The 24,301-nt window shown below is 39.3% G+C and overlaps 1 protein-coding gene across 4 annotated transcripts in view; it reads right to left on the reverse strand.

The window, feature by feature from the left end:
* Positions 1–24,301, reverse strand: part of PCDH1 (protocadherin 1) — a 345,490-nt gene that overhangs the window by 201,436 nt on the left and 119,753 nt on the right. For 3 of the 4 annotated variants that reach the window (XM_058179198.1, XM_058179197.1, XM_058179196.1), the window contains exon 2: positions 22,200–23,011. In XM_058179198.1, coding sequence (XP_058035181.1) covers positions 22,200–22,994 — 795 coding nt within the window. In that variant the 5' untranslated portion in view covers positions 22,995–23,011. Of the gene's footprint in view, positions 1–22,199; positions 23,012–24,025; positions 24,066–24,301 lie in introns of those variants that run through there. The other variant, XM_058179199.1, reaches the window with a different exon arrangement.

The following is a 24,301-nucleotide window of genomic DNA, read 5'->3' on the forward strand; positions in this document are numbered from 1 at the left end:
CATCCAGAATCAAAAATAACAAAACAGAGGCTAGCTGATCAAAGTCAATTTATAATATTAAATAAAGTATTCACAGAATCAGAATTGGATGAAATGCAAAGCTCTACCCATAGCAAAGAAATCAAAGTCTGGCCAGAAGTAACTCAGACAATAAGAGGCAAACCAGGGGGGAGCTGGCAATAGAGGAATCCAGTAGAGATATAGAATTGTTTACATTTGAAAACCAGACATCCTTTCCTCTGCCTTAGAAAGAACAAAGGCCTCTTACTAAACAAGTAGAATTGAAACGAAGAATAACAGCATTTAGAACATAAAAAAAAACATCAGAATAAGGTTGCCTGCATTGAAGCTTGTTCCAAAGAAACAGCTAGCACAAATATTAAAAGATGCAAATACTCCAATGTCAAATATAAGCACAGCTCACTGCAAGAAACAAACCACTTAATGTACAGTGCAACTGCAGTTATAACTGAACACCTGGGATGCAAAATTAATAAAGAAGAAAAAAAGCAGCCAAACAGTGTGCCACCAAAATGGAAGATAAGGCTGCAAAATAAGATCAGCAAGCTGAGAACAGATGCAAGCAAACTAGAATAGATGAAAGAAAAGAAGCTGAAGAACAAAGACCAAATAAAACCTAATCAAGAAATATCACTTAGAAACAAGGAAGATAAAGAAAGCCCTGGAAATAATAAAGCAACTAATAACAATTATAGCCTAGAAGATCAGAAGCTACGAAGTTCAAATTGCAAATTATATGTAGAACCTCCAATTTCAATCCAATCAGAGACATTCCTCCTATCCATCAATGGAGAGATTGCAGTGAATTAGTCAGTATGTGAAAGGAAGGGACAGTGCAGTTCTAAACACAGATATGGAATAATCCAAAGAAATACAACAAGGATGCAGCTTGGTTAAAGGAGGCAAATAAGAATAAAAAAGAAGTTGAAATGAAAAAAATTAGTAATAACAGCAGAAATGGTAGAGAAAAGAGCAAGGAAGATCAAGAACTGGTCAACACCAGGTAATGATAAACTGCATGGTTTTTGGTTGAAACATCTGACTAGTCTACACCCACTCATTGCCAAGTAGTTTAACAACATACTGCAAGGAGGTAAAATTGAAGTTAACATATGGCAAAACCTACCTGACAAAGAAAAATCCAGCAAAAGGGGCAGTACAAGGCAACTACAGGCTAATTACCAGCTTACCAACAAATTTCAAATTACTAACTGGTGTGGTAGCTAATACAGTTCAACAGCATTAGTTGAAAATAGGCTTTTTCCACCTGAGCAGAAAGGAAATCACCCAAAAAGGAGAGGAACAAAAGATCAACTCCTAATAGACAAGATGACTTTGGAAAACTGCAAGAGAAGAAAGACCAACTGAAATGTAGCATGGATTGACTACAAAAAGGCATTGGACTCTCTGCCACATAATTGGATAATCAAGTGCCTAGAAATAATAGGAGTCAGTAGAAACATCAGAAGCTTTGTTCAAAGATCAATGGCACAATGGAAGACACAGTTCCAGGTCAATGGTAAGTGAATGGGAGAGGTTAGTATCAAGAGAATATTTCAAGCAGATTTAATTACCATCACTATTATTTGTCACTACATTGATTCCTCTGTCAACAACACTGAATAACTCAGGCCATGGCTATCAAATATCAAAAACATTTGCCAAACTATCCCACCTCTATTACACGGACAGTCTGAAGCTGTATGGAAAAACACCATCTGATATAGAATCGCTGCTCAACGTTGTCCATATATATATCCAAGATATTGCAATGGAATTTGGACTGGACAAATGTGCCACACTCACAATGAAAATGGGGGGAAATAGTGAAAACTGAAGAAATTAAGATGCCCCATGAAAATAACATCAAGAGTCTGGATGAAGATGATCACTACAAATACCTGGGTATCCTTCAAGGAGTGAAGAAAATCTTAAAAGTTCAAACTGAGTGGAGGAAATACTATCAATGCGATAAAGAGCTGGGCAACTCAAGTCATTAGATACACAGCTGGAATAAAGGACCGCACTCAAGCAGCATTAAAAGCTATGGACAGAAAGATCAGAAAAATAATGACAGTCATTAAAACATAAGACAAACATACAACATTTATATATGTATGAATATATCACTTTCTTATCAGCTATTCAGAGTGGTCCTTTCTTACTATATATACATATTTTAATACTATCTTATTTTACTTTTATGATCTATCTTCTTTTATTTCATCTACATTCTACCCTATTGTTCAGTTTTCTTATCTTTCCTATTTTCTAACCATTCATACCATCTACACCAGACCTTATAGTATTCTGTATTTTCTTTTTCTTTGATTTCTTTTGTGAGTTTATCCATCTCAGCACATTCTAGAATTTTCCTAATTAGATCTTCCTCTGTTGGTGGGTTCTTTTTTCTAATTTTGCGCATATGCTATATGTGCCACCGTTAATATGTGTAGTATTAAGTATTGTATATCATTTGTGTGGTTTTCTGTTGGGATCCCTAATAGAAATTGTTCTGGCTCTCCCTTTATTAATTTCTTTATTATCTCTTCTAACCACTTTTTAATTTTAGCCCAAAATTGTTTTGCCACTGGGCATGTCCACCAAAGATGGTAATATGTTCCGTAGTTACTCTTACACTTCCAACACTTTGGTGAGTTACTAGGGAACATCTTTGCTATTCTAGCTGGCGGAAGATGCCATCTATGAAACATTTTCATCTGGTTTTCCTTGTATGCTGTCGATATAGTCAATTTCATATTTGTTCTCCACATCTTTTCCCATTTCTCTAATTCTACTGTATGGTTAAAGTTTCTTGCTCATTTAATCATAGTTTCCTTCACTATTTCCTCTTCCATTTTATACCTTAATAGGAAATTATATGTTTTACTGATTAATTTTTGGTCCTTCCCATATATTATTTTATCCAGTTCATTTTGCTCCAATTGTATCTGATTAGTTTTTTTATCTTCTATGTATTTTGATCTAATTGATCTAATGGTCTAATGGTACATCCACCATTCAACTTCCCTATTCAAATCTTGTTCCAATTCTTGCTTTGTTTTTAATTTTCCCAATTCATTTGATATGTCCCTGTACCTAATTATTTTAGCCCAGTCTATTAAATGGATGTGTTAGTGTTTCGTTGGGGGAAATCCAAGATGGTATATTCGTATAATGTTGTTTTTTGATTTTATTCCAAATTAATAATAATGAATTCCTAATTATGTGTCTCCTAAAATACCCATGATTTTTGTACTTTTCACCCCACAAGAATGCATGCCATCCTATCTGTAGGTCGTGCCCTTCTATTGTTAAAATTCTTTTGTTTCCCAACTCCATCCTTTCCTTTAACCATGTCAGGCATACTGCTTGGTAATAAATTTCCCAATCTGGTAGGGCTACTCCCCCCCTATCTTTAGTATCCTTTAGGGTTTTTAGTTTAATTCTAGGCTTTCTTCCTTGCCATATAAATTTTGAGGTCAATTTATTTAATAAGTCAAAATATTTTTTTTCTATTCTTATCGGTATAACCTGGAAGAGGAACAGGATTTTGGGCAAGATATTCATTTTTATTCCTGCCACTCTTCCCATCCATGAAATTTGTAAGTTCTTCCAATTTTCCAAATCTTTCCCAATCTGCAATATTAATTTGTCATAATTATCTTTTTTGATTGAAAAGCCTCTTGCTGTTAGCCAAATCCCTAGATATTTTATTTTTTTGTTATCTGAATGTTCATGTTATTTTCTAATTCTGTCTCATTTTTTTGTGAGGTTTTTTTGTTAGTAATTTGGATTTCATCCTATTGAGTTTTAAACCATGCCAAATTCTTCTATTTTTTAAATCAATTTGGGGCCTGATTTTAAAGGTTCCTCAATAATAAAAACCATATCATCTGCGAAAGCTTACAATTTATACTCCTCATTTTTTATTTTCAATCCTTTTTATCTCCTGATCTTCCCTAATTTTTTTAAAGAGTGGCTCCAATTATAGTATAAAGAGAAGTGGGGAAAGTGGGCATCCTTGTTGTACCTCTTTTGTTATTTCGAATCTATCTGTTGTATCTTGATTAATAATTACCCTTGCTTTGAATATATTTTTTCAATCATCATAAATCTCCAATTAAAATTATCAAAACCTTTTTGGGCATCAAGGAAAACCAGTGAAGCTTGTTTCTCTGGGTGTACTTCATAATGCTCTAATATGTCAATTATGGTCTGGGTATTATTTTTGATTTGTCGACCAGACAGGAAACCATTTTGAACTGGGTGTATATATTTCTCTAAAATTGTTTTTAACCTTTCCGCAATAAATAAAATATTTTATAGTCAGAATTCAATAAAGAGATAGGCCTATAGTTTTGTACTAATTGCTGCTCTGTATCTTCCTTAGGTATAAATGTAATTAACGCTTCTGTCCAGGTTTGGGGTATGTTTCTATGTTGTAGTGCTTCGTTGAATATTTCCAGCATTAATCCTCCTGTTTGTTTTTGAATACTCCTATATAATTCAACTGGTATTCCATCTGGGCCCAGCGTTTTATTGTTCTTTTTGTCTTTTTATTGCCATTCCAAATTCTGTTTCAGAGATTGGCAGATTTAATACTTCTTTCTGTTCTTCCGTCAATTTGCATACATTTAGCCGAAGAAAAAATGCTTTTAAAAGTTAAAAAAAAAAACCTCTGATAATCGTGCAGCTCAGCTGGGGTGGGGTGGGTACAGGGATTTTTGCTACCAGTTCTCCGAACCATCCGCCGCCATCACTACCGGATCAGGGAGCATTTCACCGCTGAATACATGGTTGGAGAAGATGATACAGCAACATATTGATCTGAAACCCGAAATATTTCTGTTGGGGATTTTACCAGAAACTTATAGTAAAGAGAATGTATCTTTGATTATCCATGTAATAACTGCAGCTAGGATTGTATTTGCACAAAACTGGAAAAGCGAAGAGATTCCTACAGATGTTAGGAAAATATTAGAATGTGCAGAAATGAATAGGTTAACACTTGCAATTAAAGCGGAGGAACAAACTGAATATTATAATGTATGGGAACTATTTTACCAATGGCTAGCAAATAAATATGAAAATTAGATATAAAAGTAGATTAGTGAAATATAGAAATAAGTTAAGAGAATTGTTACATGCAATGTATATTAATATTAAGTTAAAAGTAGATAAACAATGAATATGGCTGTAAATTTTAATTGTTATTGCACAAGACATTTGTATCCAGATGACACGCTTTTTAATGGAAGATGGATTGTTTGTATTAAAATAAAATAAAACATTAAAAAAGTTGATAAATTCTCCAATTGCAAAAGGCAGTTTTACTCAGAACAGCTTACATCCTGCAACAATATCTGTAACACCATCAAACATCTGAATTTGCCTATCCCAGGACCTTGGAAAGGACCCTATAGGTAGACAAAAATCCCGAATCCAGTCTGAACATCTGAATGACTGCAAAACGAAATAATGATAATGCCAATGCCAATAACAGTAATAGTAGTAGTGAGGCACTATCTTGACGTGATTGTGGGACCTATATGCTTTGAGAAAGGTAAGAGGTATGCCAGAGGTATGATAATAAATTACAGAAACTTTTACCAGCTCAGTCATTGCCCTGATTAACAAGAGCTGAAGTAAATTTTGGAATTCCTGGACAGGACTTCCTCAGAAAGAACAAAGCCCTATAACCAAAGAAGTAGAAGGATTAAAACAAAGTATAATTGAGCATCTAATTATAATTGAGACCCGTCTTGTTGAGACTGTTTGGGATGGTTTTGACCCTGTGACTCCCGAGGACATGGACAGGTTGCTGGGAAGGTTGAATGCCACCACATGTTTATTGGACCCGTGCCCCTCCTGGTTGGTGCTGGCCACACAGGAGGTGACATGAGGCTGGCTCCAGGGAATTACAAATGCTTCTTTGCGGGAGGGGGTCTTTCCCGCTGCCTTGAAAGAGGCGGTGGTGAGACCTCTCCTCAAGAAGCCTTCCCTGGACTCAGCTGTTTTAGGAAATTATCGTCCATTCTCCAACCTTTGTTTTATGGCGAAGGTTGTAGAGAGTGCGGTGGCATGTCAACTACCCCAGTACCTGGATGAAACCGTCTATCTAGACCCGTTCCAGTCCGGCTTCCGGCCGGATACAGTACGGAGACGGCTTTGGTCGCGTTGATGGATGATCTCTGGAGGGCCAGGGATAAGGGTTACTCCTCTGCCCTGGTCCTATTAGACCTCTCAGCGGCTTTCGATACCATCGACCATGGAATCCTGCTGCTCCGGTTGGAGGGATTGGGAGTGGGAGGCACCGTTTATCGGTGGTTCTCATCCTACCTCTCTGACCGGATGCAGACGGTGTTGACAGGGGGGCAGAGATCGACCCCGAGGCGCCTCATGTGTGGGGTGCCGCAGGGGTCGATTCTCTCGCCTCTCCTGTTCAACATCTATATGAAGCCGCTGGGTGAGATCATCAGTGGTTTTGGGGTGAGATACCAACTGTACGCTGATGATACGCAGCTGTACTTTTCCACCCCAGGCCACCCCAACGAAGCTATTGAAGTACTGTCCCGATGTCTGGAAGCCATACAGGTCTGGATGGCAAGGAACAGGCTCAAGCTCAATCCCTCCAAGACAGGTCTGGCTGTGGATGCCGGCACCCCGGTACAGTCAGCTGCAGCCGCGGCTGACTGTTGGGGGCGAGTCATTGGCCCCGATGGAAAGGGTGCGCAACTTGGCCGTTCTCCTGGATGGGCGGTTGTCATTTGAAGATCACCTGACGACCGTCTCCAGGAGAGCTTTTTATCAGGTTCGCCTGATTCGCCAGTTGCGCCCCTTCCTGGACCGGGATGCCCTATGCACAGTCACTCATGCTCTCGTTACTTCTCGCTTGGATTACTGCAATGCTCTCTACATGGGGCTCCCCTTCAAGAGCACTCGGAGGCTCCAGTTAGTCCAGAATGCAGCTGCGCGGGTGATAGAGGGAGCTGTTCGGAGCTCCCATGTAACACCCATCCTGCGTAGACCGCACTGGCTACCTGTTGTCTTCCGGGTGTCCTTCAAGGTATTGGTTACCACCTTTAAAGCGCTCCATGGCTTAGGACCGGGATATTTACGGGACCGCCTACTGCCATCTTGTATCTCCTAGGGACCGGTGCGTTCTCACAGAGAGGGACTCCTTAGGGCGCCGTCAGCCAAGCAATGTCAGCTGGCGGCCCCCAGGGGAAGAGCCTTCTCTGTGGGGGCTCCCACCCTGTGGAACGAGCTTCCCCCTGGACTTCGACAAATACCTGACCTTTGGACCTTTCGCCGCGAACTTAAGACTTATTTGTTTCGTCTTGCTGGACTGGCTTGAATTTTAATTTTAATTTTTAGCTGATTTTATGGGGTTTTAATTTTATATTAACTTTTAGCGTTACTTGTATTTTAATATTAGGCCAAATTTAATAAGTTTTTTAATGTTTGTTTTTAATATTGTATGTATTGCTGTATTTTTATTCTGGCTGTAAATGGCCCTGAGTCCTTCGGGAGAAGGGCGGTATACAAATTAAAATATTATTATTATTATTATTATTATTATTATTATTATTATTATTATTATTATTATTATTATTATTATTATTATTATTATTATTATTATTATTATCTAGAACAGCACAAAAACATCGGAATAAGATTGCCTGCAGAATAACAGAATACTAGAGTTGGAAGGGACCTTGGAGATCTTCTAGCCCAACCTCCTATTCAAGTAGGAAACCCTATATAATTTCAAAGAAATGGTTGTCCAATTGTTTGAGCTGCCACAATTTCGTTCCATTGATTTAATTGTTCTAATTGTCAGAAAATTTCTCCTTAGTTCTAAGCAGTGGTGAAATCCAAATTTTTTTACTACCGGTTCTATGGGCGTGGCTTGGAGGGAGTGGTGTAGCTTAGTGGACATGGCAGGGGAAGGATACTGCAAAATCTCCATTCCCACCCCACTCCAGGGAAAGGATACTGCAAAATCTCCATTCCCTCCCCATTCCTGGGGGAAGGATATTGCAAAATCTCCATTCCCACCCCATTCTGGGGCCAGCCAGAGGTGGTATTTGCTGGTTCTCTGAACTACTCAAAATTTCTGCTACCAGTTCTCCAAACTGCTCAAAATTTCCGCTACCGGTTCTCCAGAACCAGCCAGAACCTGTTGAATTTCACCCCTGGTTCTAAGGTTGGTTCTCTCCTTGAGTAATTTCCACCCTCTACTTCTTCACTTGCCTTCTGGTGTCTTAGAGAATAAGTCAATCCCCTCTTCTTTGTGACAGCCTCTCAAGTACTGAAAGACAGTTATCATATTTCACTCTAATCCTTCATTTTATAGGCTAGACCCGTGATGGCAAACCTATGGCACGCTTGCCACAGGTGGTACGTGGATCCATATCTGTGGGCACGCGAGCATTGCCCTAGTTCAGCTCTGGCATGCAAGCTGATTTTTGGGCCCACCAGAAATTGGGAAACAGGCTGTTTCCAGCCTCCGGAGGGCTTCCAGGGGTGTGGGGAATGCCCGTTTTTCACACCCCCAGGTTCCAGAGCCTTTCAAGAAGCCTGGGTAGGGCAAAAATGGCTTTCCCCATCCCCCCAGAGGCCCTCTGGAGGCCAGAAATAGCCCATCTGCCAACTTCCGGTGCGACCGGAAGACCCATTTTTCACTCTTCCCAGGCTCCAGAGCCTTTCTAAGAGCCTTCCCCCCTCTCCCAGGAGGCCCTCCAAAGGCCAGAAATGCATGCGACACTCCTCTCACGCTTGAAGCTCTGCCAGCTTGAAGCCCCCATAGGAGCATGGGTCCCTTGTTGATTACAGTCTGGCTGCTGAAAGTTCAAGTAGTAAGACAAGGAGCGCCCAATGGTGGAACATGGGGGTCCTTTAAGCGTGGTGCTGCTGCGGCAGTTAATAATGAGCGTGAAGCTCCAAATGGTGGCTCGGCTGGCAATGGAGTGCAAAGCTCCTGATAATGGTGACCCAGTTGGTAATGGAGTGCATAGCTCTTGATAGTTCCTCCCACAAAATGGCAGGGAGATCTCAACCGCCGCCTTTGAGCCAAGGGAAGTGCAGGGTTGTCGCCTGAAGTGCAGGCAGGCAAGAGGGAGAGTGAAGCTCCACTGAGAGTCAAAGACGTCAGACGGCTGACGAAAGGTATTTGGAAGAAAATGGCCATCCAATTAGCCTGTTTGGTAGCGTGAAGCTCCTCCAAGCCACTTCCCGATAGAAGAGGAGGGCAGACCTCCTGCAAGTCTGTCCCAGTTCCCATGGGAGTGTGGAGTTCCACTGCTACTCCGGAATGCCTGCAGTTCAACGGAGAGCAGAGGTAGAAGCAGCAACAAGAAGCAAGTGCCAAGGAACTGGAAGTCCCCTGACAATGGCCGAGCCAAAGGTCTGCCGCTTGGGAAGTAACCGCAACTCAACCAGGAGCGGGAGCCAGCTTTTTCACTCACAAATGTTGACAATGTGATGAAACCAGAAGAATTCTCAATGAGATGGAGAAGCAGTCAGGAATTAGTGAAGGGAAGCTAACTGACACGTCCATCCAGTCTGAAGGACTGAGTCAAAAGCTGGGAGGCCCTAGCAACAAGGGCAGGACTTACAACTTTGACAGACTCAGTCCTTCAACTGAACAGACAAATATACCCCATTCCTGGCTGCTGTCTCCACCTATGGAGAATTAAACCTTTTACTACTGTTACAGTCAATCTCAAAATGATAGTAAATCTTTCAAAAGATGTTTGTAACAAGCTAGTTAAAAATGTCTTTCTCCTTATGTTTTTTTTTTTTTTATTATTCAAAAAGTTTTACAAAATTTTTTCCCCCTTTCCCCCCCTCCTCTCCCCTCCCTTCACAACCCCCCTCCCCCCCCGACTTCCCGGAACGGGCACAAGGTATAGTTAAAAATAAAACAAACATATGCTAAAAAATTTTCGTCCCAACTTAATTATACCCCTACAATCATCAATTCCTAACTTCCCCCCAAAACAATCAAGAATAATACATCATAATCATTCAAAAACAGTCTGATAACTCTTAGTCTGATATCTACGTTGAATATAGTCAATCCATTTTTTCCATTCCTTTAAGTATCTTTCTTGCGTATTGTCTTTCAAAAAGGCTGATATCTTCGCCATCTCAGCCAAATTGGCAACCTTCAATATCCATTCTTCTATTGTAGGTACTTCTTTTTTCTTCCAGTATTGTCCTATTAGTAATCTTGCTGCTGTTATTAGATTTAAAATCAATTTAGTCTCAATTACTGTACAATCCGTAATAATTCCCAACAAGAAAAATTACGGCAGGAACTTTATCTTCTTTTTCAAAACATTTTGTAAAATCCACCAAATTTTTATCCAAAAGGCCTTTATGTCCTTACAAGTCCACCAAATGTGAAAATATGTAGCATCATCACAATTACATCTCCAACATTTTGCTTGCATATCTGGATACATACGATAATTTTTAGGATCTAGATGCCATCTATAAAACATTTTATAAAAATTTTCCTCAGATTCTGTGCTCATGAATTTAACATTTTATAACCCAAATTTTTCCCAAGTTTCCAATAATATTGGCTCCTGAAAATTTTGTGCCCACTTTATCATACAGTCCTTTACCAAGTCCCTTTCAGAATCTATTTCAAGTAACACATTATACAATCTCTTTATATGCTCCTGAGACTGATTTCTAATTTGCTTTACCAAATTTCCCTCGTTCTGCTCTATACCAATTTTCTGATCTTCCTTCCATCTAGCACATAGTTGCTCATATTGAAACCAAGTATAATTTTTCCCTTCCTCTCTTAATACTTGCAGAGATTTTAACTGCAAATTACCTCTTTCAGTATACAAAAGATCTTTATATGTAATCATTTCCTGATTCTGTTCTATATTTATATTTTCTATTGTATGTCTAGGACTTGCCCATATAGGAACCTTATAATTTAGTTTATAAGAGTATTTTTTCCAAACACGCAGAAGGGCATTTCTTAGCACATGATTTTTAAAGGCCTTATCCACTTTTTTGTCATAAATTAAATATGCATGCCATCCATATAGCAAATCATAACCTTCTATATTCAAAATTCTGTCCTCTGTTAAATTAAACCAATCACTTATTGCAGAGAGAGCAGCTGCTTCATAATATAATTTAAAATTAGGCATTTTTAAACCTCCCCTTTCCCGAGAATCTTGAATTATTTTCATTTTAACCCTAGCTTTTTTACCTTCCCATATGAATTTGTTAATTCCCTTCTGCCATTCCTCAAGATTCTTATCTTTCTTAATTATTGGTATCATCTGAAAGAGGAATAAAAATCTAGGTAAAACATTCATTTTAATAGCAGCAATTCTCCCCAGCAAAGATAATTGCAATTTTTTCCAAACAATCAACTCCTTCTGAACTTTTTGCCATAAAACCTCATAGTTATTCTTATACAATTTCACATTTGACGATGTAATATAAATCTCTAAGTACTTAACCTTCTTTACAATTTCAAATCCTGTTATTTCCTCTAGTCTTTCTTTCTGTTGTCTGGCCATATTTTTTATTATCACTTTTGTCTTTTTCTGATTTACCTTAAACCCTGAAACATTCCCATATTGATCAATTATTTCCAACAAAGATTTACTAGAATTTATAGGGTTTGTTAAAGTAATCACCAAATCATCTGCAAAAGCTCTTAGCTTATATTCATATTGTCTAAGTCTAATTCCCTCTATCTCCTTTACTTCTCGTATTTTATCCAATAATGGTTCTAGAGTTAAAATAAACAATAATGGTGATAAAGGACATCCCTGTCTTGTTCCTTTCGCAATCTTAAAAGGTTCTGTTAAGCTACCATTGATTATAATCTGTGCTGTTTGCTCTCCATAAATTGCCCTAATTATTCTTAAAAAACCATCTCCAAATTGCATCTTTTCTATTAATTTAAATAAAAAATCCCAATGCAATCGATCAAAAGCTTTCTCTGCATCGAGAAAAATAAATGCTGCTGGAATAAAAATTTTCTTTTCTAAGTACTCCAGTAAATTAACAATCTGCCTAACATTATTCCTCATCTGTCTCCCTTTTATAAATCCAGATTGATCATTATGAATTCTTCGCTGCAGAATCAACATTAATCTATTAGCTATTATTTTAACAAAAATCTTATAATCATTATTTAAAAGTGAGATTGGCCTATAGTTCCCAGGTTTAGAACAATCCTGTTCCTCTTTTGGTATCAATGAAATAAAAAAGGTTCTCCATGAGGGGGGAATTCCCCCTCCTAGTTGTATCTGATTAAATAATTCCTTAATTGGACCTAACATCTCATCCTGTAAATTCCTATAATAACTAACTGTGAGCCCATCCGTACCAGGAGATTTCCCCATTTTTAATTGTTTAATTACCAAAATAATTTCTTCAGAGGTTATAGGCCGATTCAGTTCATCCATTTGTTCTAAAGTTAAATTTTTAACCTTATATTCCTTCAAATAATTATCAATATCCCTATTCAATATATTATCTTTAAGATATAAATTTGTATAATATTCTAAAAAAGCTTTTTTAATTTGATCCTGTTGATATCTCTCTTTGCCTTTGTATTCTATTTTTTCTATAGTACGTTGTTTTTGTCTTTTCCTTAAGGTATATGCTAACCACCTACCAGGTCTATTTGCGTTACAAAAAGTATTATGTTTGGCATATTGTATACTTGTTGCCACCTGATCAGCCATTATCATATTAAATTGATTCTGTAGTAACTTTATTGCATCTTTAAATTTTTGATCATGTGGATTATGTATTAATAATTGTTGTTTCTTATAAATTTCCTCTTCTAGATACCTATGCTGTCTTTGTTGCTTATTTCTCTGTCTATTATTAAGATATATTAATACACCTCTCATAAAAGCTTTACTGGCGTCCCAAACCATTTCTATCGATGTTTCATTATTCAAATTATAATCAAAAAATTCTTTCATCTGCTTTTTACATTGATTTACATTATCCTGATATCTAAACAAATTTTCATTTAATCTCCAAGTTCTTCTACCCTCTTTTCCATATTGCAATTCCATCCAAACAGGACTATGATCAGACAAACATCTTGGAAATATCTTAGTTTTCTTCACCCTAAAAAGCAAATCATTAGAAATTAAAATAAAATCAATATGTGAGAAGGATTGATGCCTATCAGAGAAAAAAGTATAGTCTCTTTCCTCCAAACTCCGCAGTCTCCATACATCTCTTAACTCGAAATCTTCTATCATATCAAAAAAGGATTTAGGCAGCTTTGCATGTGCAGGTATCTTCTTGGAAGAAATTCTCTTGTCCTTTCGTGTATCTATTACTCCATTCCAATCTCCCAATATAATGCACGATTTATAATCCCATAGAATCAACTTATCATATAACATTCTATAAAATTTTTCTTGTTGCTGATTGGGTGCATATATACCAAACAAGAGAGTCCTTTTTGTTTCTATTGTAAGTTCAATAGCAATATATCTTCCGTGAATATCTGCCTCTATTAACTTGGCTGGTATATCTTTTCTCAAATAAACCACTATGCCATGTTTTTTCTCCAAAGCTGAAGCAACAAAATGTTTACCTAACTTTGAGTTTATTAAGTACTTTTGATCTGATAGTTTAATATGCGTTTCTTGTAAGCAAATAACATCATTTTTAAATTGTTTCAAATAATGAAATATTTTTCTTCTCTTCTGAGCTGAATTCAAACCATTGACATTCCAAGTCAAGATTTTATTTGCCATTACTGGGCTGCTGAAGCTTTTGAGCAATCAACTGAAGATCGTCCTCCCATATCTTCAGCCGTGCTCCTCCCACCGCTTCTGTAGCAGAATCCTGAACTTTACTTTGAGTTTGTTGCTCCTTTTCTTTACGCTTAAGGGCTCCCCTCGTCAGTCTTTGTTCTTGTGGTTGTTCCTCAGATGGTAACATCACTGGAATCACCTCAGCTTCCACACCCATTTGAGTCTCTTGAATTCTTTTTTCTATTATTTCTATTTCAAGTTTCAGCACTGTAGAAAGAAAATCTTTGGCCTTAAGCACTGTGTCAATACGATATCTCCTTCCTTGATAATACACTGTCAAACCAACTGGAACCTCCCATCTAAATTGAATCTGGTATTTCTTAAGTTCTTGTGTAAAAAATGTAAAGTCCTTTCTATCCCTTAACATCTTGGGAGGAATCTCTTTCAAAACCTTCAACTCCTGTTCTCCTATTTTCAAGTTTTTCTGAAAAGCAACTTGCAAAATTTGATTCCTCACTGTTCTTTTCAAAAAATAAACCACAATGTCTCTAGGAAGTTTCTTTTGCCTAGCAATCCAAGAATTAACTCTATAAATTTTGTCAATTTGATAAGCAACCTCTTGTGGATCAAGTTCAATAAATTCAGCCAGAGCTTTTTTTTTTTAAATCTTCCCCTTTCTCCTCATTCAAGCCCCTAATTCTCAGAGCTCCTTCCATCATTCTATACTGCATCACCACCACTTGATCTTCATTTTTGTCCAATTTGATTTGCATTCCCCCCATTCTATTTTCTATTTGTTGATTTGACTGAACAATTTCTTGCACCTCCTCCTCCACCACCTCCAGTCTTTTTGCCAAACCTTGAAAAGCCATCAAGATATCTTCTCTTATTTTTTTATTATTCTCTTTTATTTCTTCTCTTATTTTCTCATTATTATCCATAATCTCCTTAAACCTTTCTTCAGACACTTTCCCTTGCTCTTTAATCAGATCTTCTAAAGCTGGTTCAGAACCCCTTCTACCCCCAGTCTTAGGTGGTTTAGTAGCCATTTCAGTTTTTAAAATTCACAAAATATAAGTCTAGAAACTTCTCTTTTCCCCTTTAAGTATAGGAGAGCTCACTTCACTTCATTAAAATCCACACATAACATTTCTTATCTTCTTAGTTACACAGGCTGTTTGAAATTCCATTCGTCACTTTCACTCCCTTTCAGGCGCCATCTTTAAGAGTCAATTAAAACAAAGAAAAAAAAAGTTTCTCTTTTTTAAAAGGTAGAAGTCAGGAGATCAAAAATACTTGCAATCCAGTAATTGTTCGCTCGCACTCATTCCGTCTGCTTAAAGAGATCCATAAAGATAAGACAATTAGCAGAGATGGACACTTTCTTCTTTTCCTGCTTTTGCAGGCACGCACTGAAGTCGGAGCATGGCAGGAATATTTATGGGACCGTCAACTCTTCAGGGCTCTGCTTAATTAAAAACAAAGCCCCTGGGGAGGTCTACCAACACTTCCCTGCAGCTCTTATCTTTTCCCTTTCATCCAGGGAAAGAGATTAAAGCCGGCTTTTCCTGGCTTTTACGATGTTCAGTACGGAGCCCCGTAATTAGGAGCTCAGCGAAGAGGTGGCGCCACCGGAAGCTCCCTTTCTCCTTATGTTTTGTATTTATACCTGGATAAATAAGAGAGTAGCAGAATACTACACTAAGCTAGCAGGAATAGCCAACACTCCAGATATGCTCCAGAAGGATATTGGGCCGTATCCAACAAAATGCAATTCAGTGGTGAGAAAAGAAAGGTGGTTTTACATTTAAGCAAAAAAAACCCCAAATGCACAGGTACCAAGTAGGTGGTAGCTGGCTCAACTGTGAAAAGAAATGGGAACTGTGGTGGACAAACACTTGAGCCAGGTGTTAGCCAGCAATGTGCTGCAGTTGTCATAAAAGCCAACACTGTCGTAGGATGCATTAACAGAGGCAGTGGTGAAATCCAAATTTTTTTACTACTGGTTCTGTGGGCATGTCTTGGTGGACATGGTGTGGCTTGGGGCACGTGGCAGGGGAAAGATCCTGCAAAATCTCCATTCCCACCCCACTCTGGGGCCAGCCAGAGGTGGCATTTGCTGGTTTTCAGAACCTGCTGGATTTCACCCCTGTTTTAAAGGCATATTTGGACCCTTTAATACTGGGTTTCTCAATCTCAGCTACTTTAAGATGTGTGGACTCCAACTCCCAGGGTTTCCCAGTCCCTGGGGAATTCTGGGAGTTGAAGAAGTCCCCATAACTTAAAAGTGGACAAGGTTGAGAAACGCTGCCTTGGAAAAAGAATCCAAGTTGCAAGGGATGTTCTCTTGTAAGTGATAGTAGGATTTCAGAAATCGGCTTTCAGATCAATAGCCACGCTGCTGTTTTCCCATCTAAAACACATTTTAAGTTATTTTCCACAAGCGTGTTTCTAGGTGCATTTCTTTCTTTTCCTTTCTTTTACTTTTAAAACATTTTTTAAAACATTTTAAAAAATTTTAACTTCCAGAGAACCAGTAGTAAAAAAATGCTTTAAAAGTTTTTTTAAAAGTTCTGACAATCGCGCGTTGCTCAGCTGATTGTCAGAACTATTTTTTTATTTTTTAAAGCATTTTTAATTACTAGTTCCGGAGAACCAGTAGTAAAACAATAAAAACACATTACTTAAAAAAAACATTACTTCCTGGTTAAAACCAGGAAGTAACGACAACCGGGCGGGTAGGCGGAGCCTTGAGCCATCGCTACCAGTTCTCCAAATCACCTGCCACAATCGCTACCAGATAGCCTGATCCGGTCCAAACCAGGAGCATTTCACCCCTAAACAGAGGGGTGGAATTAAGATCACATGAAGTATTTGTATTGCTTTATAATGTCTTAGTAAGACCACATTGGGAATACTGCATCCAGTTTTTGTTGCCATAATATAAAATAGATGTTGAGACTCTGGAAAAAGTGCAGAAAAGAGTAAGAAAGATGATTACGGGACTGGAAGCTAAAACATATGAAGAGTGATTGCAAGAAGTAATTAAAGGTAAAGGTTAAGGTTCCCCTCGCACATATGTGCTAGTCGTTGCCGACTCTAGGGGGTGGTGCTCATCTCCATTTCAAAGCCGAAAAGCCAGCGCTGTCCGAAGACGTCTCTGTGGTCATGTGGCCAGCATGACTCAATGCCAAAGGCGCACGGAACGCTGTTACCTTCCCACCAAAGGTGGTCCCTATTTTTTCTACTTGCATTTTTACGTGCTTTCGAAACTGCTAGGTTGGCAGAAGCTGGGACTAGTAATGGGAACTCACCCTGTTACACGGCAGCACTAGGGATTCGAACCGCTGAACTGCCGACCTTTTGATCGACAAGCTCAGCTGTCTTAGCCCCTGAGCCACCTTTTTCAAGAATATAGAATATAGTCTAATGAAGTCTATATGGAAGACATGACAATGTCTCAGGGGCTGCAACAAAGACAAGGGGGTCAATCTATTCTCAAAAGCACCTGAAGGCACCTGAAGGCAGGACAAGGAGAAATGGATGGAACATAATCGAAGAGATTTCTATGGAGATTCTCAGCTAACTAGGTCATGGTTGTCCCAAAGGTGCTTTTTCAAAAGGCAACTGGACTTTCTGGTGTGTTTTTTTTCTTTGAAGACGTTTCACTTCTGATCCAAGAAGCTTCTTCAGTTCTTCTCTCAGCTGAAGAAGCTTCTTGGATGAGCAGCGAAACATCTTCAAAGAAAAAAAACCCCAGAAAGTCCAGTTGCCTCTTGAAAAAGCACCTTTGGGATAATCAAAGTGAGATGATACCTATATAGAGATCATCCATAAGGAGAATTTTCCTGTCAGTGAGAACAATTTTTCAATGGAATGGCTTGCTTCCAGAAGTTGTGGCTCCTCAATCACTGGAGGTTTTTAAGAAGAGACTGGACAGCCATTTGTCTGAAATGGTTTGGGTTAGGGTCTCTCCTGCTTAAGCAGGGGGTTGTACCAGGGGCGAAATCTAAAAATTTTTCCTACCGGTTCTGTGGGTGTGACTTAATTGGTGGGTGTGGCTTGGTGGTCAGATGACTGGGTAGGCATGACTAATAACAATAAATAATAAAAATAATGAACAAAGTATACAAAACAGTAAGAGGTACCAAAAACCAACTTTCACACTTTACACACACACAACATAACACAACTGACTCACACACAATGTAAAAGCAGCTGCACTTCACCCAAAATGGCCCCTGCAACGCGCAGGAACCTCACACAGCCACAAAAAGCTCAAAAACCAACTTTCACACTTTACACACACACACAACACAACACAACACAACTGACTCACACACACACAAAATGCCACATACAGCTTTGTGAGATTTTGTGTCTTTGTGTAGTTAAAAGTGAAACACTATAAAAACACACCAAATCTCAGAAAGCTGCATAAATATTTTATTTTATTATTTTATTTTATTTTATTTATATTTTTTAGATTGGGGTCTCCAACCTTAGTAACTTTAAGGTTTGTGGACTTCAAAGGGCCGGATAGCTCAGGCTGGTAAGGCCTGTTATTAAGAACACAAAAGCCTGCAATTACTGCAGGTTCAAGCCCGGCCCAAGGTTGACTCAGCCTTCCATCCTTTATAAGGTAGGTAAAATGAGGACCCAGATTGTTGGGGGTGCAATAAGTTGACTTTGTAAAAATATACAAATAGAATGAGACTATTGCCCTATACACTGTAAGCCGCCCTGAGTCTTCGGAGAAGGACGGGGTATAAATGTAAACAAAACAAAAAAATTCCCAGAGTTCCTTAGCCAGCAAAGCAGGCAGATTAAGTTGCTGACTGAGGAAATGGATTACAGGCAGGCAAATTCAGTTGCTAGCTGATTCAACTGATGTAAAGCATGGCTTTCCCAGCCAGAAAGGAGCAGTAATAAGGTAGGTTCTTCATCGCAGCTCAGAACCTCTTAAAAGAAGGTTTTCTACAAGTTCTTCAGCTAAGGAGCTTGTAGAAAACACGTTTTTTAAGGTTCTGGTGATGAGGAACTCAGCTGGGATCACCAGAGGAGCCTTTTAAAACCTTTTTTTTTTTCAGCCGAAGAGGTTGTTAAAAAGAAGAGTTTAAAGGGTTCTGACGATCTCAGCTGAGTTGCAGGATCATCAAAGGCTTTTTTTAACTTTTAAAGGCATGTTTTCGGCTGAAGAAAAACTTTTTAAAAGTTTTAAAAAGTTTTAAAAGTTTTAAAAGTTTTTTTACTTTTAAAAGTAAAAAAAAAAAAAAACTCTGATGAAGGCAGGGAGTGGGGCCAGGGAATTTTGCTACCGGTTCTCCGAATCACCCGCTGTCATCACTACCGGATCGGGCGAGCTGGTCTGAACCGGGAGCATTTCACCCCTGGGTTGTAGTAGACTGTTATTCTCTTAGATAACAGTTTTAAGTGTATGAATGAAGGGCTCAGTTCATGAATTGAATATGGATAAGGTGAATAAGATGAGTTAAAGTTATCCCCACAGAATGCCTATGTCTCAAAATCACTAAGAAAGGAGTAGTTGTGATAAATGACTTAAGATAGGAAAAGGTGGCTTTGATTTAGCCAAATGTCAATCAATCAGAATAAAACTGGAAGGGACCTAGGACCATGACGGTGAATCTATGGCACACGTGCCAGACGTGGCACACAGAGCCCTCTCTGTGAGCACAGACGCCATCGCCCCAGCCCAGCACCAATCACGTTTCTCCATTGTATTTCATTCAATCAATGCCAACTTCACATGAAAGAAAAAAATCTCATGAAGTGGGCATTGATTGAGTGAACTTTTTCATTCATGTGCTTCACAATGGGGGAGACAGGGTCACCTCCTCCTGAAGCCTATTACGATGTGCAGCCCCAATGAGATCCATGCGGCTCTTTCACCCCTCTGCTGCAGCTCCCTGTCTCGGCAGAGGGATGAAAGAGCTGTCACCCTTTCAGGGCATTGGCGATGACCTGAGCCTTAGTGCGGGAGCAAAGCGCCCCTGTACTTGCCTTTGCACAGCAACAGGATTCCATCTTCATCATGCTACATTTGCTGTTGCCACCAGCAAAGAGAGCTGGGAGAGAATGGTGTGGATGGATCTTGCAGGGTGGGGGCCATCCCCCAAGTCTGGCCTTCTTCCTCACTCGTTGGAGGGGCCAAGAGAAAGAAGAGGTGGCATGGAGAAGTGTTGCCCTCCCCTGGCTGAGCACTGAACACAAAAGCCCTGCGAGGGGGGTAGGTGGCCCAACAGAAGCACCCCCATTGGCGAGTCAGATGGTGGAAAGGCCTGGCCTGGCTCTTGCAGCTGCCCTGCTGTTCGGCACCTCCAGACACAGCTGCCACCTTGGAAATGCACCACGCTTTTGAGGAAGCCGGGCAGCAATGGCTGGGGCCATGTGGGGGCAGCAGAGGTGTCAGGGCTGCTCCCCCCCTCCTCAGCAAGCTGGGCTTGAGGGAGCACAGAGTTTTGCATGCTGAGCACCTGAGCCTCAGAAGACACACTCCCACATTGCCCCAACACGCATTTCCAGCATGCGCTCCTCTGTCCCGAAGTGAGATTGAGTGAAGGATAGGGGGAAGGGTGCAGGGAGTAGGGGGAAGGGTAGAGGAGCTTCTAGGAGGAGAAACCCAGCTGGCTTTCCTTTTGGTGTGGGGGTGGAGGGAAGACCCAATAAAAATCCAATTTCCCCCAATAAATGGGAAAAATACAGGCCCAGTGGTCCAGAGTCCAAAAAGTGGGGTGGGGTTGTTCATTGGAGGATCGGAGAGGAAATCAGTTGAAATCTGGGCAGGAGGCTATTCAGAGAGGGATCTGCCTGGCTCTCTTCTTCCCTCCCCCTTAGATTCCCCCATCCTGGCTTTCTTCCCTAGCCTCATTTTAAGGGGAGGGGGAAGCAAGATGGGACAATAGTAGCTAAAAGGATGTGAGAGGGGTTAGGGTTTATTAAAGATGGGTATAGGGAAGATGACATTCCTTTCCCAAGGACCCAGGGAAAGAGGAATAAGGAAGGAAGAAAGAAAGGAAGGAAGGAAAGAAGGAAGGATGTGATGGCGCTCCAGAGGCTACTGCACTACACTCCCATCATTCCTGAGTTGTGCTGTTAAAAAAATCCAGTGCCACTAGGGAAAAGTCAAGTTGTGAGAGAGTGACTGAAATTCCTCACAAAACCTCATTATTCAGGTTGAATTGCCATGTTGGCACTTTGTGATAAATAAGTGGGTTTTGGGTTGCAGTTTGGGCACTCGTTCCCTAAAAGATTCACCATCACTGAGCTAGGAAGTCTTCTTGTTCAACCCCCTGCTCAAGCAGGAGACCCTATACCAGGTGTGTCAAACTCAATTTCATTTAGGCCCACATCAAGGCTGTGGTTGATCTCAGGGGGCCAGGCGGGCATGGCTGACTGGGTGAGTGTGGCCAACTGGGTGGGTGTGGCCAACTTAATGCTACTCCCCAAACTGCTGGCATGTTTCCTCTTCGCATTGGGTAGACCAGGCCGAAGCTACGCTGGCGTGATTTTTGCTCTTTGCACTGGGTAGACTGAGCCAAAGCTATGCCAATCTTTCCTCTTCACATTGGGTAGACCAGGATGGCCCTGCAGGCTGGATCTGGCCCATGGACCTTGAGTTTGACACCTTTGCCTATACCATTTCAGATATATGACTGTCCAGTCTCTTCTTTAAAATTTCCAGTGGTGAAAGACACACAATTTCTGACAGCAAGCTGTTCTGCTTGTTAATTGTCCTCACTGTTAGGAAGTTGATTCCAATGACAGCTAGGACTATTTCTTATCTGGCTAAAATATTTATTATTCCTGAATATATAAGCCTCAGGGGAGAAATATTTACTCATATTTAATACATTTATAGTGTGATAAAAATAATATAAAGGATAAAATTATATTTAATGGAACTGATTAGCAGGAAGAGAAAATAATAGTTGGTGATCCCAGTTATGCTAAAGGATGGAATCTTACTGCCCTGCCTTCTGATGTAAACAGGTGAAATCAGGTGCTATTGTTGATGGAAGTAGCAGTTTTAAATGTTATTGGATTAATAAACTATATGATGTTGAGAAAAACAAAAAATATATGCTTTTTCCTCTCCATTAATTCCAGTGAGTTTTACTACAGAAATTTCCCAACTCATTTTTCCAGCTCCCATCCTCCCAGACTATTATTTGCAAAGCACATCTACTGATGGACAAAAGCTGTTGACTGATTCAAACCTCAAATAACATCAAGTCTCTAAAATGTTATGAAAGTAATAAGCAAAACATGCAAAATATCTAAATATATAATCCTTTTCATATTTTGAAAATAATAGATATTCAAATTCTATATCCAGAATTATATATGTCAGGACTCTTCTACTGAAAAAGGGCTCACCTGAAGTATAGAGTGACCAATAGGACTATTTTCTGAAAGTTCAGCCTCATACAATGGTTTTTCAAACTTTGGTGCATTGTCATTCATGTCCAGAATGGTGATCCGCAACAAAGCGCTGCTAGCACGAGGTGGGCTACCTCCATCTTGAACCCGGATAGTTAAGTCATAAGACTCTGACTGCTCCCGATCTAGGTTTCCCATTACAATTAGTTGTGGCTGTTTCTCATCTTGATCTTCTGCTACTTGCAAGCCAAAAAGTTTCTGAGCATCTGAACCAGGCATGAGTTCATAGGAAGCAACACCATTGGCACCAGCATCACGATCCATGGCCAATGGAATAGGGAAAAGTGAACCAATATTGGTATTTTCAGGAATGGCTAACGTGATGACAGGAGATGCAAAGTTGGGTGTATTGTCATTGATGTCCATAACTTCAATCTGTCCCTCCAATAGGCGAGGGCTATTGTTCATCAGGTCTGTGATAGAAACCTCGAACTCCAGAAAACAAGGATCTCCTGGGAACAAGTGCTGGCACTCTCTCAGGCTTTCCCGATCAATGGAAGTTTCTGTGGTATAGATATCACCAGTCTTGCCATCCACACGCAGATAGGGGGCACCCACCTCTAATTTATAGAGATGTCCTACATCTGGGAAGCCATAGTCTGCTGCCAGACTTCCAATGAGTGTATTGGGTGGCTGCTCTTCCTGTACTTTGTAGACAACACGTGTTCCAGAACCAAGGTTGGGAAGCTGGAAGAAAAACCACACACCCAGGCAAGAAATCAACTGCTGCATTTTGAACTCTGATGAAACTGAAAAAAAGCAAATAAAACAGATCATAAACAACAGCAAAGTTCTAGCCAAGAAAACTTCATTTAATTTTTACACAGAGTAGCATGTAGTTGCTGTGGACTATACCTCTACAGAATTAAAAAAAAATGAACTCCCAGTTTCTTCCTGAATATAGAGAAAGCACTCCCAGTTTCATAAGTGTGAATCACTTCAACCTCAATACCAGAATAACCACACCTGCCTGGCTCTGGAAAAGCCACATTTACTATTGCTTCAATACCTTACACTATATAATAAACTGTCATCTTTAATAAAAATGCAAATAAGAGAAATCTATTGTCACCCTGACTATTGTAATGTTCCATCTAAAATAGTAAACACAAAGAATATTTACAATATCATACAGAAATCCATAATATAACTCTGCATACAAAAGCTTTTTAAAAATTACACATTACAAATGCATACTGAATAGAATACACAAAAGCAACCCCTCATGAAAATCTCTGCATCACTTTTCAGAAATTACTACAGATGAATTTCCTAATGAATTTCCTAAAAAAGTCCTTTTTCCTATTGTTAAAATGTATTTTTAATACAACATGATCAGCCTCTTCTCTCATGAACCAATATTTATTTACTTATTTTACTGCCATATCCCATATGGATAGGAATGTAACTTGCTGCTGTAAGCCGTGAAAATGAAGCTAACTGAGAAAAGATGGTAGAGGACTCCAAGAAAGGCATGGATTCTAAAGATACAAAGTTGACAGAACTGATCAATAATAATTATTAACTTGAATTTTCTAAGAAGATTGAGGGAGAGTGTGGAATGGTTTTATTTTATCCAATCAGAAAACAAGAGATGTTATCATATAATTTATACTTTTATTTTATCTTACAATTTATATTAAAACAGTAATTTTTTAGACAACAAATGCTGTGGAAATATACAAAACAGAGCCTTCTGTTTTGGGGAAATAAAATCTAATTATTAAAAAAGATCCTGTTAATATTTTAAGAAAAAGCCTTACTAATTCAATCAACGATATGTGATCCTGGGCAGACCAGAGACAATTATTGTTGTGATTTATGATAAAACAGAAGCTGTTGTGGACTTTTCTGCAAGTAAAATACAATAAATATATTGTTAACAAAGGGTTTAGATGTTTAATTTAGCTGTTACTTTTACCTGCTAACTATGGTATGTTTTCATGTAATAGATAGATGTCAGGCTAAATGGGTAAATAGTATTGTAGTAATTTACAAGTTGTATACTTTCTTCGCAAGATGGGAGGAATTATTACCTT

The sequence above is a fragment of the Ahaetulla prasina genome, chromosome 3 (genome assembly GCF_028640845.1).
Source record: "Ahaetulla prasina isolate Xishuangbanna chromosome 3, ASM2864084v1, whole genome shotgun sequence".
Classification (NCBI taxonomy): domain Eukaryota; kingdom Metazoa; phylum Chordata; class Lepidosauria; order Squamata; family Colubridae; genus Ahaetulla; species Ahaetulla prasina.